The sequence below is a fragment of the Panthera onca genome, chromosome D2 (genome assembly GCF_046562875.1).
Source record: "Panthera onca isolate mPanOnc1 chromosome D2, mPanOnc1 haplotype 2, whole genome shotgun sequence".
NCBI classification, from domain to species: Eukaryota; Metazoa; Chordata; class Mammalia; order Carnivora; family Felidae; genus Panthera; species Panthera onca.
In genome coordinates this window covers 16,082,024-16,101,159 of record NC_138349.1, presented here as the reverse complement: position 1 = coordinate 16,101,159, position 19,136 = coordinate 16,082,024, and the positions used below count along the sequence as shown (strand labels likewise).

At 39.3% G+C, this 19,136-nt stretch overlaps 1 protein-coding gene across 1 annotated transcript in view; it reads left to right on the top strand.

Annotated features, from left to right (window-relative positions):
• Positions 1-484: 484 nt before the first annotated feature.
• The window catches only part of TRUB1 (TruB pseudouridine synthase family member 1), a 37,594-nt gene continuing 18,942 nt past the window's right edge, over positions 485-19,136 (top strand). Inside the window, exons 1-3 of the mRNA XM_078434858.2 lie at positions 485-816; positions 3,933-4,031; positions 11,128-11,183. Of these exons, the coding sequence (XP_078290984.1) occupies positions 534-816; positions 3,933-4,031; positions 11,128-11,183 (438 nt within the window). The 5' untranslated portion in view covers positions 485-533. The remainder of the gene's footprint in view (positions 817-3,932; positions 4,032-11,127; positions 11,184-19,136) is intronic.

The following is a 19,136-nucleotide window of genomic DNA, read 5'->3' as shown; positions in this document are numbered from 1 at the left end:
AATAGTTTCCTTTCTTTAATACAGCTTACATTTAGGTGTATTTTAATTCTGAATCGTGAATCCTAGAGCACCATACATTGAATGAAGCAGTGATCCCAAGGAGCCATGATTCTTCACAAACTGCAGCAAAAACAGTATTTTAAGATTTCTATTCTTGGAAGCTGGGTCCTCTTACTAGTTCTGGGCAGGTGGGATGCAAAGAGATTGCCCGCCGAATATATACACAGACTTTGTGTTTGGGCTCAGCAGTTTGGGACTGGAACTCCAAAGCACACCTGCAGCTCTGAACTAACCCGACCTAAGAGACACATAGGAGTACAGGAGAAAAAATACTCCATGAGAGCCCCGGGAAGGCGCAGCTACCCCCAGCCTGCAGCAAAAGGCCATGGACTACAATTCCCACATGCCCTTGCGACTGCCCCTCCCGTCAGCACAGCTTCGAAGTATGGGAAAGATGGAGGGACGTCGGGCGCACTCCTGTTGCGTCATTAGCGTGCGACTCCAGCTACAAAACTGGTCTGGGTTGACAAAGTATGGCAGCTGCTGAGGCGGCGGTGGTATCGTCATCTTTGGAAACAGACACGGCCCGGGTCCCTGAAACTGCAGGAACAGCCGCAGCAACGGCCGCCACCTCATCAGCGACGGCTGCAGCCGCGGCGGTTGCGACCGCCGCCAGGACCGGATCCGAAGCCACGGCCTCCAAGGCCGCTTTGGCTACTAAGCTGCTGTCCCTGAGCGGCGTGTTCGCCGTGCACAAGCCCAAAGGGCCCACTTCAGCCGAGCTGCTGAATCGGCTGAAGGAGAAGCTGCTAGCAGGTACCGCAGCCCGGGTGGGGACCAGGCTGAGGCGATCGTCGCGAGAGCGGAAGCCGTAGAGAGCCAATGGGCTTTTTTTTTTTTGCGCGTTTGTGCCTCAAGAAATAAAAGGAGGGTAAAGGGTAGGATGACCACTGAATTAGCCCTGGACGGACATCTGGGGCATCTCGAGCTTGGACTTGCCCTGACGTGAACTCCTGTAGCCTAGTTGGCAGTTGTCGTTCTCAAGGGAAGAACAAAAAAGAAAACACAAAAACCCCACACTTAACACAAACACATCTCTTCCCTTGGGCAGGCCGGCCAGTATTCTGTAATCTGATCGCCCAGGAGCCTTTTCTTTGGTTCACGTTGATGAACCTCTCCTGAAGGCAGAACTGGCTCTCTACCCCCAAAGTTGCCAAAGTTGCATTCTTAAAAATGGTTTGGAGATGCATATATCACTTAATTAACCAAGGCTTTAATGCAGTGGTTTTCACATAGTGGGCATAGGAATTATTTGGAGTCCCTTGTACAAATGCAGATTCCTGAAACCCAGAGGTTGTGATTTTGAGGTTCTGGGGTATTTTCAGGAAACCGTTTTTAAAGTGTTGTTCCAGGTGATTCTGTTGTAGGTAGTCTGCGGACCGCGTTTTGAGGAACACCATAACTTGAGAGCATTCTTTTTGTTCACGCGCACTGAGGGAATATCAGAAAAGCCTGCAGGATCTCTCAGTTCATCAGCCCAGTAGATTATTTCAGACAGTGGCATCCAGGAACCTTAGATTTATTGGACACCTACATTAAGCCAGATCTATGCTAGCCTATAGAGAAGTGAAGGTGAAAGATACTGTCTTTTCTCTTAGCTGTGCTCAAAGCATAGACATTCCTGCAGCCTTTGGTGATAAAACTATTTGGCAAATTCAAGGCTGTCCTGAATTTGGCCCTGGCCTGTCTCTCCACACGGGAAACTTTCTTCTTAACATTGTTTAGAGTCCCTTGGCAAAGTTTATTATACTTTTTTTTTTTTTTTGATGCAAAAACATTATTCTTATAGGAATTTGTTAATTAAAATGGACACAATCCAGATTCAGATGTTTAATGGCAGTAGGTACACTCTTGCGGATGTTTAATTGCCGTGTTCTATCTACTCGTTCTTTTGTTCCACTTTCCTTGCACTTTGTTACCTGTAAGAATGGGTCTTACAACAGGGAATGTTGAAGGAAGGAAATGCATCGAGAGCAAGCTTTGTGGTGTCATCATAGGGTTGTTTCCCTCACAGAATTGCTTTCATTTGGCCTGATTTGTTAGCTACACTGTGACTCAGACAGATTTTCATATGATCAAAGCCATACCCCTGCCTTCTGGTGAATCTGCCTCCAAGCCACTGAAGTTTCTTGTTGAAACTTGGTTAAAACATTGTTTCAAGACCGTGGGGGCTATCTTCCAGAAGCCTGTCACTCGGGTGCAGACATTCTCATTACTCCATTTCTATGTTGCTTTGATTGGTCTATTCTGTATTTATGTTAGCTAGACCAGGCTTTCCCAAATGCCATTGTAACTGGCTGTCAGAATTACCTGGTAAGATTCTAAAAGACACAGATTCCAAGGCACCACATTCTGATGCTAGCCAGGTTTGACACCCGCTCATTTAGACCACCGTTAATGGAAATAGCCTCTATTAACATTTCTGGCCTTTCCCTATAGTGATTCATATTATACTAAAGTCCTTCCTCTTCTTTGTCTATCTGAATCCTTCAAGGCCCAAAACATTGGGAAAGACCTTAACAAATATTCTTCCATAAATGTTACCAATAAGGTGAACAAAATTCCAATAGAGGTGGTGTGTCTCTGAACTTGAAAGAGGCAAATTTGGACACAAAGGGAAGAAGCAAACTTGGGGGCCTTCTTACTCGAAGGAGTGTCAAGTTGAAAAATCCAAAGAGTTCTCCAAAAGTTTTCTATAAACTTACAGATGAGAAATCCATAATGCATTACGAGTGAAAGGTGAAGGGTTCGAAACCTGGACCTAGGCTTATGGGTTTGTGTTACAGCAGCAGCCATGCCTTTCCAAACATGGTGATATAATCAGAGAGGGACCTAGGACTGTGTTCTAACACACTGTGGTCTGTAATTACGTGGTCAGGCTGAGCAGCCCAGCACATCTTTTGGCCATCTAATCTGGCTTCTCCATTATTGTTCAGCTTCCCTCCTTTTCCTTTCTCTGTTCCCTCTTTCCATTTTCTTTGGCTCTCTTTTTTATCTTCTTGGTGTCAGTGGTTATAAAGGAAGTTGATGAGTTTGGGAGATGGAGATCAATCGAGCTGTTCTGCTCCTGCCCTTTCTCATTTGAACTTTAGTAGCCAATATTCTATCAATATGTTGATATATATAACAATAATACTGCTGCTAATAATAATTTATTGTCAGAGTGTCTTGTGGTTTCCAAAGCAGTGTCAGATAACATGATTTCAATGTATCTTTACACTAGGAGGATGAGAGGGGCCGGGTTGGCATTTTCTTAAGTCTCAATGCTTCAGAGGTTGAGAGGCAACCTAACTGTTACCCACTTCCCACATAACCTTTTGTTGAGATTAGCTTCTTGAAGGAATAGTGAGGATTTTGATTTGGAGCAAAGGGCAATGAAGATACTTTGGGAACTTAGCATTCTTAGAAGTAGCCATGTGAGAGGTACTCCCGACATTAGGTAACTGGGGGCACCAGCAAAGAATACCAGGAAACAAGAGAGAATTAGAAATGAAATTGAGGACTTGTAAAACTAGCTGCCTATGTAAAAACTAACTTCTTTTCATCATTCTCCAAGAGCTCACTATTACTAGGAATTTACTAGGTGTTTCAGCGTTAGCCTGGATCTTTGCTCATGTTAAAAAAAATTTTTTTCCCTTCGAAAATGAATTCTAGATTCTAAACAACTAATTTTGGGATACTGTTTCTTTGTAATTTAGGGAGTGTCCGTACATTTTTAAGTATGTTCTTTGCTAGTAATGTTACCATCTTAATTTGTTAAGTTTCTGTAGTACTTTTGTTTTGAGGATTCCATCTACCCTCACCCCTTATTATAGAGATTCTATTTCATTTTTCTTGCTAATTGCTCTTTCTCATCTCAATTACTTTCATAGAAGCTGGAATGCCTTCTCCAGAATGGGCCAAAAGGAAAAAGCAGACTTTGAAAATTGGACATGGAGGGACACTAGACAGTGCTGCCCGAGGAGTTCTGGGTAAGAGATGTGAATGGAAGTTTGATGTAACTATCACTTATTACAGAAGGAAATATTGGAGTGCCTGGATGGCTCCGTCAGTTAAGCATCCAACTCTCGATTTTCAGCTCAGATTATAATCTCATGGTTCATGAGACCAAGCCTCCGTGTGGGCTCTGCGCTGACAGTAGGGGACCTCCTTGTCATTCTTTCTCTCCCTCTCTGCCCCTTCTCGTGTGCACATGTGCTTTCTCTCTCTCTCTCAAAATAAATAAACTTAAAGAAAAAAGGAAGAAGGAAATATTGGTTAAGAACAGATAAGATTGACTAAAGCTGTGCCATTTCCAGTCTGCTTTGGAGTATTTTAGACCTACTGGATTTATAATGCCGTCTTCTAAAGAAGCTCTGAACTGGTACAAACTGTTAGAAACTTTTAGAAATAGCCACTTTTGTGTGTGGATGGGACTTTGAAAAAGGGTGTTGCATCTGTGAAGAAGAGCTAACATGTAACATAGCAGGTCTGAAATCGCTGTGTTTAGAAAGGCCTGCTCACAAGGCTTGCCCTTGGAAGGCATCTGGGAACTTGGATTTTGAGAGTGTTCCCTCCCTTCTCTATCTGATAAGGGTGCTTGCTGTCCCTCGGTTGTTGGTGTGAACAGTGCGCTTTATGTTGAACACCTGCTTTCCTTTTAGGAGTCTGGAATTTTGTCCTTCCGCTCAGGCAGATGTGCCTGAGTAACCATCCCTCTCATCCCCTCCAATAAGAACTTTGGGTGCTGAGTTTCCAGCAGGCTTCCCTGAGTGGGAACATCACACACATGTTACTGCTGTTTACATTTTGGAGGAAGGAGCATGCTCAAGTGTCCCGCTCATAGGAGGAAGAGAGAATAAGGAAACCGATGCATGAATTTCTCTGGTGTCCTTTCCCATTTGATCCTGCCGTGTAACGTTACTATGTTACATTGTAAGTCTTAGCCATGTATGGATCTTCCAACATGGGGTGTGGTCATGGGGATTCCTGATAAGACATTTGGCTCTTTTTTCTGCCTATATCACATTTAATCTCAGAGTACAGCTCTCTTGAGAAAGTGAGCCTTATGGTTCCTGAGAGGAAGTCACACTTTCTTTTGGAGATACAGTGAGCATTTTATTGTTTGTTGAGGCAGATTGGTAGAATTGATTGACGGGAGAAAAATAATTTATCCCTATTTATTTATTTATTATGCCTCTGGTAGAGGTTCTAAAGTTTACCTTCACGGACTCCTAAAGTGTGTATCCACATAGTTTATGTGGTACAAACTTTTTGTATAACTATGTCCATAGTCACAAAAATATATAAGTTAGGATTCCTATCCCTACATCCTACAAAAAAACTTCAATAGGACAGTACTTACTTTTTACGTGGTCTCGTGTTTTGTATTTTATTGTTTCTTTTCTTTTTTTTTTTTGAGGTTGTTGAATCTCTATTTTAATTTTATTTTTTAAATTTACATCAAAATTAGCATATAGTGCAATAATGATTTCAGGAGTAGATTCCTTAATGCCCCTTACCCATTTAGCCCATTCCCCCTCCCACAACCCCTCCAGTAACCCTCTGTTCTCCATATTTAAGAGTCCCTTATGTTTTGTCTCACTCCCTGTTTTTATATTATTTTTGCTTCCCTTCCCTTATGTTCATCTGTTCTGTGTCTTAAAGTCCTCATGTGAGTGAAGTCATATGATATTTGTCTTTCTCTGACTAATTGCACTTAGCATAATACCTTCTAGTTTCATCCACATAGTTGCAAATGGCAAGATTTCATTCTTTTTGCTTGCCGAGTGATACTCCATTGTGTGTGTGTGTGTGTGTGTGTGTGTGTGTGTGTGTGTATACACACACACGCACATACCACATCTTCTTTATCCATTCATCTATCAATGGACATTTGGGCCCTTTCCATACTTTGGCTATTGTTGATAGTGCTGCTATAAACATTGGGATGCGTGTGTCCCTTCGAAACAGCATACCTGTATCCCTTGGGTAAATACCTAGCAGTGTAATTGCTGGGTCGTAGGGTAGTTCTAGTTTTAATTTTTTGAGGAACCTCCATACTGTTTTCCAGAGTGGCTGCGCCAGCTTGCATTCCACCAGCAATGCAAAAGAGTTCCCCTTTCTCCACATTCTTGCCGACATCTGTTGTTGCCTGAGTTGTTGATGTTAGCCATTCTGACAGGGGTAAGGTGGTATCTCATTGTGGTTTTTGATTTGTATTTCCCTGATGATGAGTGATGTTGAACATTTTTTTCATGTGTTGGTTGGCCATCTGGATGTCTTCTTTGGAAAAGTGCCTATCCATGTCTTTTGCCCATTTCTTCCCTGGATTATTTGTTTTTTGGGTGTTGAGTTTGATAAGTTCTTTATAGATTTTGGATACTAACCCTTTATCTGATGTGTCGTTTGCAAATATCTTCTCCCATTCTGTCGGTTGCCTTTTAGTTTTGCTGATTGTTTCCTTTGCTGTGCAGAGCTTTTTATTTTGATGAGGTCCAGATAGTTCATTTTTGCTTTTGTTTCCCTTGCCTCCGGAGACGTGTTGAGTAAGAAGTTGCTGCAGCCAAGATCAAAGAGGTTTTTGCCTGCTTTCTCCTCGAGGATTTGATGGCTTCCTGTCTTACATTTAGGTCTGTCATCCATTTTGAGTTTATTTTTGTGTGCGGTGTAAGAAAGTGGTCCAGGTTCATTCTTCTGCATGTCGCTGTCCAGTTTTCCCAGCACCTCTTGCTGAAGAGACTGTCTTTATTCCACTGGATATTCTTTCCTGCTTTGTCACAGATTAGTTGGCCATACGTTTGTGGGTCTATTTCTGGGTTCTCTACTCTGTTTCATTGATCTGAGTATCTGTTTTTGTGCCATATTGTTTCATTTTTTAAAATGTTGGTAATCCACTACATTGATTTCACAATACACTAATGGGTTGTGCCTGCTGGTTTATAAAATACTGTGCTACAGTGTCCAATCCATTTTATTAGAGCTAAAAGATTAGACACAAACAATAAACCCAATCTAAGCTATCCAAAGGAAATGAATGCTTATTTAGGAGAAAAGAATAAAATTGGTGAAGAAAATTCTATTTTTCAAGAAAGTTAGAAACAATGTAGGAGTTTGCACTTTCAAAACTTACAGTTTTTATTTCATTCACATTGGCAAAAAATATCTTTACTGAAGGTTTAAATAGATTTTTAAAACACTAGGAAATCCATTTTCCTGAATTAGAGAACTTGAATAGGCAATTTCTGACAGTTACTGTTTCTTGCCATAGCTAATGATAATCATTTATTGAACAACTTACTATGTGTAAAGTCTTCAGCTTAGGACATTCATAAATTATATACTTTAATCCTATTGTAGTCCTATAAGGTAGATGTTATTATTTGTCATTTTACAGACGAAGAAATGAAAACACAGAGAAGTCATGCATGGTCATGGTTTTTGGCAGAGTCAGGATTTCGACTCAGATGTGCTCAGCTCCAAAGCTTCTGCCCTAACCCGGCATGGCAGATACCTGGCTGGCCCTCCTTCTCCCATCCTGTTGCAGGATTACTGATCAGTCACCGCATTCTTAGCGATTGGTCCTACAACTGGCTTCTCAGTTCTTAATCAGTTCAGCACTCCATGAGTTGAAGCCTATTTGCTGTAACCATTCTGTTCTATTGTTTTCCAAGGCACAGCACCAAAATATAAGAAGAGACAGGATAAGGTCTGCTGTGTATTTATGAATGGACCAATTGTATTAGTTTCTGGTGGTTTTTACTCATTGGTATGCAGAAGATGATGACATTCAAGGCAGTGAATAAATAAGTTTAGTTTTTACCCTAAGCTAAGGGATCTTGTTGAAATTTCCATTTTAGAATTATGAAGGACAGGTATTTGGCTGAGATTTGTGTGAGTGGAAGAAGTTGCATTGGAATTAATTTCCTGTCTGGAGGCTTAATTTATATTTGATCATCCAGGGATTTATATGATGATATAATCTGTACATGTGTCAAATTTATTAATTTTTCTTCTAATGCCTGTAGTTCCCAATGAGGAATAAAGTTTAAAAAATGTAGGTATTTAGTCACAGAATAAAGGATATTCATTGTCTAAACTAGTAGTTCTGGAGACTGTTAGAAGTTGATTTTTGTTATATGGTAGAATAAACACTGGGTTCTAATCATGAGTCTGTGAACTAGCTGCTTTATTTACTAAGTACACATACCCCGGGAAAACCTATAATCTCTCTGAATCTCCATTTGTTTATCTCTTGAAAGGGGTAACATCTACCATAACTCTCAGCAGATTTATGGAAATATCATACAAAATATTCATAACATAATGATATATGCTGTACTCTGTAAAGTGCTTTATAAAAGGTTTTTTAAACAAAACTGAACCTGTGTGAAAAAATGTACTTTTACTTTCAACATATAGACTGTTTTTTGCTGTTTTTTTTTCCTTTGTAATATTAACGGTACAGATTTAAGAATTTAGCTGACAATTTGAGATATAACCTGAAATTTAGGTTTATAATTCTGTTAACCTATGTTATATATAGTATATATGACACATAATTCTATAAAGAAGGCTTGCAAGATTCTCAAAAATCCTGTGGTAAATAGAATAATGACTCCCTAAATATGCCCATGTCATAATCTTCAGAATCTATGAATATGTTAGGTTCTATCACAAGGGGGCATGAAAATTGCAGATGGAATTAATGTTGCTAATGAGCTAACTTTAAGGTAAAGAGATTATCTTGGAATGTCCAGGTGGACCCAGTGTAATCACAAAGGTCTTGTGGACCTTGGTTTTCTTGGGTATAAAATGAGAAGAAGGTTAAACTGGATAACTCTAAGACGCCTTCTTGTTTCAAATTCCATCATTCTGGATCACTGAACTAGCAGACATCAGCGTTTCAACCATGGTAAAGTCAAACATGTCAGCCTACGCTAAGACACCTGCACTGTGGTTGATAAAGCCACTGTGCTCATCCTTGTGTCTGAGAATGTGTGCAGTTTGTTCCTTTTTTAGAATGTACTTCTCTCTTCTCTGTATGTTCAAATTCTAAACATCCTTTAAGGCAACTCAAACTGTTTGAAATGCTTGAAAGAAGCATTATCTGGCCTCTTTAGCAGTTCAGAGTATTCCCTTCCTTGACCTTCTACAGCAGTTATGCTGCGTTCATTTTGACTCTTAATCATGTATTATCATACTGCTGTTTAGTGTTACTCACTCATTATGCAGCATTTTTTTGAGCACTTGCAATTTCTCCTACCTGTATTCTATTTTCCCCATAAGGTAGTATAAACTCTCTCAAAGTCAGGAAATGTTCTGTTTCATCAAAGTGTTGTTCTTGGGATTGTGTACATAGTACATAGTAGCTGCCCCAGAAATATTGACTGGGGATCCTTGAATGGAACAAAATTGGATTGGATCTTTGTTGTTACTATTATTAATGTTTATTTATTTTTGAGAGAGAGAATGAGTGGGGGAGGGGCAGAGAGAGGGGGACTGAGGATCGGAAGTGGGCTCTGTGTCGACAGCAGAAAGCCCGATGTGGGGCTCATACTCAAGAGCCCTGAGATCATGACCTGAGCCGAAGTTGGATGCTTAACCAACTGAGCCACCCCGGTGCGCTGGATCTTTGTTGTTATTTTACAAAGTTTGTGCCTGGACGGCAGCAGCTGTCATCTGGAGAGCAGTGTGCTCAACAGCAGATACTAAAGGCATACAGTTTTTTATCTTAGTCTTTGAACTAGTACGATTCTACCGAAGAAGCTTAGAGAGGGTTTGGGATGATTTTGTAGAGGGGTTGAGATTTGAGCTAGGTTTCGAAGGATGAATTTTGAATAAAAAAGTGTTGGTACCGTAGATGTTGGGACCCAATTGAGTATTTTTGGGGGGGCTTTGTAGTGTGCAGTACAGGTTATTGGAAGTGGTTATGAAATGGTATGACTTGGGAGAGAAAGGGATAGAATGTAGAACAGACTGGTATTGGTTTAGGCTAATTCAGGCTCATGACAGTGGGAAGAAAGTCTAGATGAGTCAGGTAGCAGAAGGATGAAAAGGAAGGGGGTCCGCTGTTAGAGAGTCTGATCCGAATTTTAACTCTACTATTTACTAGTTGTGAGATTCTAGGCAACGTTCTTAGAGTCTCTCTCTGAGTTTCCTCATCTATAAAATAGGGATAATTGTATTATTTTTTAACATTGTTATAAGGATTAAATGAGCTAACAAATGGAAGCATTTAGAGTGGAATTTGATACATGGTAAACTCAATGAATGATATCCACTGTAAATATTCATAATAATTCTTTCAGCTTGCCAGGCATTTCTCCTTGTTTTTTTCTTGTAATTCTGAATTGTGGTGTTTATGTTGTGTTCTTTTACAAAATCACATCCATTAATGAGAAATACTTCAATTCTTACAAAAGCTTCTTGCTCTTAAGTGCAGAAATCATCGTAAACTCCCATTCTCACCTGGTGAAATGTGTTGTCATAAGGGTAAATAATGTTTGAAATTGAAGAGATAGGTGGGCCATTGTTGTACTTAATAGATGGTCTATATGAATATACGTTCTGCAAACTCTCATTTTACCCTGTATTCTTTTTTGTGTTTGGTTGATCTGTTATGTTTCTGTTTTCTTGATTGTATACTACTGGACACGAATCATCTCTAAATGGTTCATTAGCTAGGATGATGGCTTTTGGTTTGCTTGGTAATGAACTCTGTCAAAAGGCTTTTATATACCGTGGTTAAATTGTGCCATGTATTTTTCACTGATGCCCATATAAAATTCCAGTGAGTCTTTGGAGATTCTTCTAAAACTTCATTATCTAATTGTCTAGGTTGAGTCTTCTCTCACGTTTAACACTTTGAGAGGAAAAACGTGTGTCTCCCATAGTGTCTTCAGAATTTCTAAGTTGCATGACAGGTTAAACTGATTGGAGTAAGAGGAGCCCTCTAATTATGCTAAATAGATGTTCCCTCCAACTTTTTATTATACGTGCCAAGAAATTATGACCAAAATATAGAGATATTTTAAAAACCTAGTTTTCAGAATAGAGTGTCATAATATTTCTTTCTTTGGTTTATAGTGGTTGGAATCGGAAGGGGAACAAAAATGTTGACCAGTATGTTGTCAGGGTCCAAGGTAAGAATACTGGAAAACTTTTGTTTTTCTTTTTTCTTGAACGTTTTTAATGACCTATGTTTTGGATTTTGATCAATTAAAAAATAAACTGTGTGCATTTATAGGTGTCATTCCTGAACATTAATTACATGTCGTGATATCTGAGATTCGAAATGTTGAGACTATAAATTGGAAATTCTTTTTTTTTTTTCAATGTTTGTATATTTTTTGAGAGAGAGACAGAGTGCGAGCGAGGCAGGGGTGGGGTGGGGGCAGAGGCGGCAGAGAGAGAGGGAGACACAGAATCCAAAGCAGGCTCTAGGCTCTGAGCTGTCAGCACAGAGCCCAATGTGGGGCTCGAACTCACAAACTGAGATCATGACTTGAGCTGAAGTTGGATGCCTAACCAACTGAGTCACCCAGGCACCCCTATAAATTGGAAGTTCTTAATTGAAAAGCAAATTGATTTATAGAAGCAAAAATTCTGCAGTGCCTATAAATTTTAAAAATTATACTTTTTATATAAATCTGTTTCTTAGATGCAAGAGAACTTACGGATCCTAACTTCTATTGGCAGGGTTTTTTTTTTAACCTTGGAATTTTTATAGAAACAATACCATTTTGTAACCCATGCACTTTTTTTTTTAAATTTTTTTTTAATGTTTTTATTTATTTTTGAGACAGAGAGAGACAGAGCATGAGCAGGGGAGGGGCAGAGAGAAAGGGAGACACAGAATCCGAAGCGGGCTCCAGGCTCTGAGCTGTCAGCACAGAGCCCGACGCGGGGCTTGAACTCACGGACTGGACTGTGAGATCATGACCTGAGCCGAAGTCGGATGCTTAACCGACTGAGCCACCCAGGCGCCCCTCCCATGCACTTTTCAACAAAAGACTTGCTTCGTTTAATGGTTAGAAAATGTTTACTAAAGAAAAGTGAGGCTTCTTTAGGATGATAAGTTACATCATTCATCTGTGAGAGTTACCTTGACTAAATCCAAAAGCACATTTTGAGGCATTTGATGGGAGAGAGAGGAAGCGTTATGCAGGGGCAGGAAAAGCTGTAAATCTGTGTGTTGCTTCAGGCATTCAGTGAGAATCCTCACGCAAAACCCAAAACCTCAGGGCAGAAGGAGCATTGAAACAGGAGTCAACGTGTCAAAGGGATTAACCTCTCAGAGCCTCTCAGTTTTTCATTAGGAAGAATGATTTGATCCCCTCTACATGTCTCTTCCAGCTCTAAAAGAGACAATAGTATCTGTGTCCTAATTAGCAGTGAGGTGCTGGTTATAATAATTGGGGCTAAGGACCAGTGAAAATGCCTTTGGAGGGAAGATTAATAAGCTGCTAGGTGGAGAAGAATTTCGGCAAGTCCCTAGACTAACTTTTTATTTAATAGTTGGTAAGGTGAATTTGTCACAATTGCTTGTTAAAATATCTATAATGGTCAAAGACTGTTTTAAAAAAAAGCTTCCAGTTTGTTGCAGACTAATTGATGACTTTCGTAAAATATAATTTAAATGTTATAGCAATGTCAGATTGCTAAGTACGTTTCTCAGCAGCCTCGTTTTCTGAACTTACCTCATCGTAGACACACTTTGAGTGGCAGCGGCCTAAGTAAGCTTTTCTTAAAATAAAAGCCCTGGAAAACACATGGTCTTTGATAGCCCCTTTTTAGTTATCAACTGGAATAGAAACCTGTATCTTTCAGTTGGAAAGGATCTTAATACCCTAGATAAGTATAAACATTACAGTGTGGCTTGCTGTGTAACCTTTAAAATGTTGGTGTTGAAAAATCACAGAATACCAAAATTGTGTTGCAATGGCAGAGTTTGACTGTTCTGCTAAATTTGTACCTTTGTGCTTAAATACCTCCACATGAAGTCTAGAATTTGTTTCTGATACAGGGTTTTGCCGTTTGCTTAATATTTGTTTCTTCAATATCTAAGTGGTTACTTTGATACAGGATTATGGATGATTTTTCTTTTCTTTTTTCACTTTATTATTTTCCCAAATCTTTACAACGAAGAAGTCACTTTTATAATAATAACAAAAAAGATATGTTTGCATTAAGGATTTGTTCTTTTTCAAATATTCATTATTCACCTCTCCCCTCCTCTGGAAACTACAAATACAACACAGTATTGAAAGGTTTTACATATGAATTCCAGGCATATTTCTAGAAATATGACCGGAAATATAAATACATCGTTGGCTCTGGTTTAAGCTTTATTTATCACAAACCATTTTGGTATTCAGCTTAGAAAGCAGAATGTCATACAGTGAAATCGCTGATCCTCAGATGACTGTATCCCAAATAGAAAATCCCAGGTGCATCTTATTACAGAAACCTAGCTCTTGGGTGCCTCACATTTCAAAAATAGGCATTATTATCTTATTAGCTATTTGTTTTTTTATACTTTTAATTTTAGGTTATGTATCTGTTAAAAAATAAGTCATCGGGGCGCCTGGGTGGCGCAGTCGGTTAAGCGTCCGACTTCAGCCAGGTCACGATCTCGCGGTCCGTGAGTTCGAGCCCCGCGTCAGGCTCTGGGCTGATGGCTCGGAGCCTGGAGCCTGTTTCCGATTCTGTGTCTCCCTCTCTCTCTGCCCCTCCCCCGTTCATGCTATGTCTCTCTCTGTCCCAAAAATAAATAAAAAAAAAAAAATAAAAATAAAAAAAATAAAAAAAAAAAATAAAAAATAAGTCATTTAAATTTAATTATGTGGAATATTACATTTTTTTATCAAAAGTAGTTAAAAATTGTTAATAAATTAAAAAATTTTTTAATGTTTATTTTCGAGAGAGAGAGAGAGAGAGAGAGAGAGTGCACAAGCGGGGTAGGGGCAAAGAGAGAGGGAGACATAGAATCCAAAGCAGGCTCCAGACTCTGAGCTGTCAGCACAGAGCCCGACACGGGGCTCGAACTCACAAGCTGTAAGATCATGACCTGAGCCGAAGTCGGAAGCCCAACCGGCTGAGCCACCCAGGTGCTCCATGAATACATTTTTTAAAAATAGATTTTGTCTGTATCACTGGAAGCAATTCCAGAGATGGCTTTTAAACTTTTTTTTTTTTCCAAGACCCATAGTAAGAAATTCATTCTACATCGTGGCCCTCTATACACATACATGTATAAAAAACAAGAGTTTCATCCAACAGCCGTACCTCTATGTATGATGTCCTCTTGATATTTGTCCTTCTACTTCATTAAAAATAATTGGTGCCCGCAGATTGTGCCTAGCTAGGCACGGACCTACAGTTTGACCCAATGCTTTCTCTTTCTCCACTTCCTACTTTTACGATGAATTTTATTCACATCACAACGCTACTAGAAAAATTAGACTTCCGGTAGGGGTAGGGTGGAGTTACTTCAAGAGTAGAATTACTTGGTTCTTGGATGGCAGATACTCGATGTTCACATGACAGCCGATCACAGTACATCCTCCCCTCGCCATCCAGTCACGATCAGAGACACTGTTAAGTGAACGTGGCCTAACACTCTTCCCTGCTGACCCGAGGCACGTCCTTCGAATCCATTTCAACATAGTGCCACTTCATACAGCTACTCTCATTTAATGGGCGGAGTGCTGACCTTTTAAATAAAACCTCTATGCCATCAGATTATTTTGCTCCCATTCTTTGAAGGCCAGAGACCATTCAGACCACCCAGTTTCTTTCTTGCATTCCTTCCAGTTCAGATCAGTGTCAGATTTAAGGGTCCCTCTCTGTGTTCTTCATTGCTTCCTCTCCTATCTTATGGTGCTCTTTGCTTTGCCAATGATCATGTTTCTCTTGAGTCCTTTTTTGTTTTCACTGCATGCTCTTTTGGATTACATGTCTAGTGTGTATCCAGAGCCTGTAGGTTTTCCAAATAATGCATTGCATACAGAAGTTGATCGAGAAATCCTGTTATAGTTGGCCCTTGAAAAATGTGGGGGTTAGGGGCACTGATCCCGTACACAGCCAGAAATCACCATATAACTTTGACTCCCTGAAATTTTAACTTATTAATAAGCATTAGTGATGTCATAAACAGTTGATTAATACATACTTTAATAATACAGTATAAAATACATATACAGAGTAAGCTAGAGAAAAGAAAATGGTGTTGAGAAAACCATAAGGGAGAGAAAATACATTTACAGAACTGTATTGTGAAAAATTGCATGTAAGTGGACCCATGCAGTTCAAACCCTTGTTATTCAAGGGTCATTAATATTACTATTCCCAAGTATTTCACGAATCCCCAAATCTCTCTCCTGAGTTCCAGGCCTGTTGGATTTCTAACTATATGTCCCACAGACACTGACATTTATTTTATCTGAGCAAGTTCTGTTGGAGACCTTGAGTACAGTTAATTTCATTCCTTTTCCTTATCTTTGATTTCTGGTAGCCTAGGCAAAATGTGGCACTCATCAGAAAGAAGCAGCATCAGCTTCCAGCTCTGGGCATTAAAGTGAGAAAGAAATTTCTTACTGTGAGGGATATCGCATGACAGACCGTGGTTCTCAAATATAGTTTTACAACAGATGTAGAAGTGGATCTATATAAAATGTAACTTAGGTAAAATGATTCTGAGAGAGGTTAGACTCATGTGTCCTTTTGGCCTCACTTGATCTAAGTGCGTAGAAGGCCTAGAAGGCCGCGTGCATGTCCCTCTGCTAGCTTCCCTAAATTATACTTTCTTTGAGCCAATCGTTGAGCAGAAGCTGGGTAGCAGATGTACTTTGAAGTAACGGACTTTGATGAGGTTTTGCAGTATTACCTTTATTAGCATCCTGTATTGCTAATTAAAGTCAGTTACTCATATATGTGCTTTAGAAACCACATGAGCAGGTGGAAGGGTTGCTGTCCTATTTTGAAATCACTGGTGCCATTTAAAGACTAACTGGCATTATCCAGAGGTAAGACTATTTTCCTATCACTGTGGAGATAAACTGAAGTGGTACCTGTAGGCAAAGCCAGTGTTGTCTCAGAAAGCAGCTTTGTATCCCCTCCAACAATTAAACAAGTATTATTATTGGGGTATCCAAACTTTTCCACCCTGGATGTGTTCAAAGGAGAGTAACTTTCCCCAAGTATACAGTGGCATTTTTAGGTTAACCAATCAATGTCAACTCTGAACTGTGATGTCACTATTGCTCCTGTGAAACATAAGCCAACTTTCCAGGACTCTTGCATTTCCCTCATTTTCTCCAGAGCATGGTCCCAATTTGTACCTTGTCTTTACACTCTATTAATATTCATATATTCCGTAAGTACTATATTGAAAATTTGAAGGGCTTCCACTTAGGATCTATGAAGAGCTACTCCTTTTTAATGAAGACATTCAAAGTCACATGTTGTTGGTTTGGTAGATTTAAAAAAAAAATGTTCTTCCTCATCGTAAATAATATTCCTTTGTTTGTTCATGAAACTTCGAATCACAAGCTTTCAAAATAAGCCTCAAAAAAAGCAGTTGCCTAGTTGAGATGGAAATGATTATCTTTCTGTAATACAAAAACAGTTTCCTTTTTTCTGAAGAGTACAGAAGCCGGTTAGCTCTTAAGCTGTCTAGCTAGTGTCTTGCTGGGGGGTTCAGGGAGCTTGAAGAGGGGTGAAGGAGAGAGGAGAGTAGTGCTAGTATCAGTGAGAAACCATGAATCTCAAAGAGCACACAGTTCAGTGGAAACCTCTTTAAAAATTCCACAGGACCTCCATTTTCGTGTAGTCAAATTATGTTGTAACGTATCCATTAATAGATTTCAGAATTCCCAGGTATGCATCCTGTGTCTGTGTCGAATTTAGGCCAGTGAATAGAAATACTTTAGATCCCACAGGATAAAATGGTAGCATTATATATCTACCTTGCCATGTTTTTTTGTTTTTTTTTTTTTTTTTGTTTTTTTCTTCTAACCCATATCTTCTTGGTGGTAAGGTTTTGTTTCACTAGGAGGCTTAACTGTCCGGGTGGATTTTACTAAGTAGCTTGTGGACCATTGACTAGAATTAAAAGATAATTATCACTAGATGCCAAGACAAGGGAAAACTAGAAAACACCTATGATTTAGATGAGCAGTTCACCAACTGTGTTCCGGGGACTTCTGAGGGGGGTGGTCTGTTGAAGTCAAAACCGTTCTCATAGCTTTGCCATCACACAGGTGTATTGTGGTTTTTCAGAGGTTACCTGATGGTAGCATGGGTCTGATAGTTAATGGAATGTGTGCATGTATTTTAGTGTTTTAAACGTTGTTGAGCTTTAATTTCTAATACAGTCAGTATCAACAGATAGAACTCATATGAAAACAACACTTGCACCAGGGTTTCTCAGTAACTTCCAAATGTTTTTAAGGGTTCTAAAACCACAGTGTTTGAGAATAACTGGTTTAAGTAATATTTCCCTTTAGAAGAATCCAACATGTAGCCAGATTCAGTGTAATTGCAGAACCTGAAAGGGTTTGAAACTTGGCAGGTACCATGTGGATGTCCAAAACTGTGGTGAAATGTGAATTGCACAGATAAGAACTTCTCCAGCATGTATATAATTCTATCAACAACTTTTTTATTAAGCTGCTACCATGTTTCCATCTAGTGAGAAACACAATAGAACAGCATTGCAAAATCCAAGTTAACAGTTTGTAATTGGGGAAGATAAGGATCAATATATATCTTTGTATCTCTCACAGGCACTTAGGAGAATATTTGGTACATTCACAATCCTTAAACATGATTCAATGAATGAATACACTAGTGAATGAATGAACACACAATGTGGGCTTGATATAGGCCTCCATTCTTCTTATGTATTGAACACCTACTCTTAGCTCTGCTGCCAGGTGAGCGATTGGAAGTTGAGATAAATTAATAGAGTGGCTTTGAAAGATAACAGGGTTTAGGGTTTGATTGCTGGAGAAGAGAGGAAGCTCAAGGCTAGGGAAATTGCATGTGCCAAGAACCACGGGAGCTCAGAGACTAGAATGAGCATTGCATACTTGGAAAGCATGTTCCAGAATTAAAAGGTGCCTGGTTAAAACTTGTTACATAGAATAATGCAAAAAGTTTCAAGGTTCAAGGAAAACCAGAAAACAGCGATGATTTCTAGTGATGTATATAGATTGCACTGTTTTTCTTATGCAACCAGACAGATGATTAAGGCAAAAATCAGAGCATTTTCTTGCTTTCCTGTTTCTTATGGGAACTCACTATAACCAGATGAGTCACTCGAACCACTGTTACTGTGAATCATTTTGTATCTCTCGCTCTTTTTCTTTGTTAAATAATAATGATGGTAATAGTATTGTTTTCCGTTGCTTACTGTGGCCAGGTGCTGTTCTAAACTCTGCCCTCCTGAGGTACTATTACCATCGCCATTCTAAGATCAGGAAAACAAGGCTCCAGCATGAAAGGCTCACTTAATCTACTTTTTGTGATGGCATCAGGATTCAACCCTTTGAGTCCACACTCTTCCCATTCACCCTGCTGTATATACTTCTCTCCATGGTTTGCTTAATCCAGGTTGACTGTTGCAAAATATGGAAGCAGGAGTGGAGCATCTCGGGTGATGAGACTGTTTAGTTACAAGAAACTAATTTTTGTCGATACTAATGAAACGTTTTTTTTGAACTTTTAAAATTTTATTTTAATTCTAGTGTGGTTAGCATCCAGTGTTATATTAGTTTCAGGTATACGACACAGTGATTCAACAATTGTGTACATCTCTCTGCTCATCATAAATGTACTCTTGATGCCCTTTATCTGTTTCTCCCATACCCGCCCCCACCTTCCCTCTGGTAACCACCAGTTTGTTCTCTATATTTAAGAGTCTGTTTTTCACTTTGTCTCTTTTTTTTTTCCTGTGTTTGTTTTGTTTTCACATATGAGTGAAATCACAGGGTATTTGTCTTTCTCTGAAATTTTTAAGAAGTTAATTCAAATGCATTAGAATATTCCCTCCTATATTACATTGTTTGAAAAAATTATTTTGAGCTATTTAA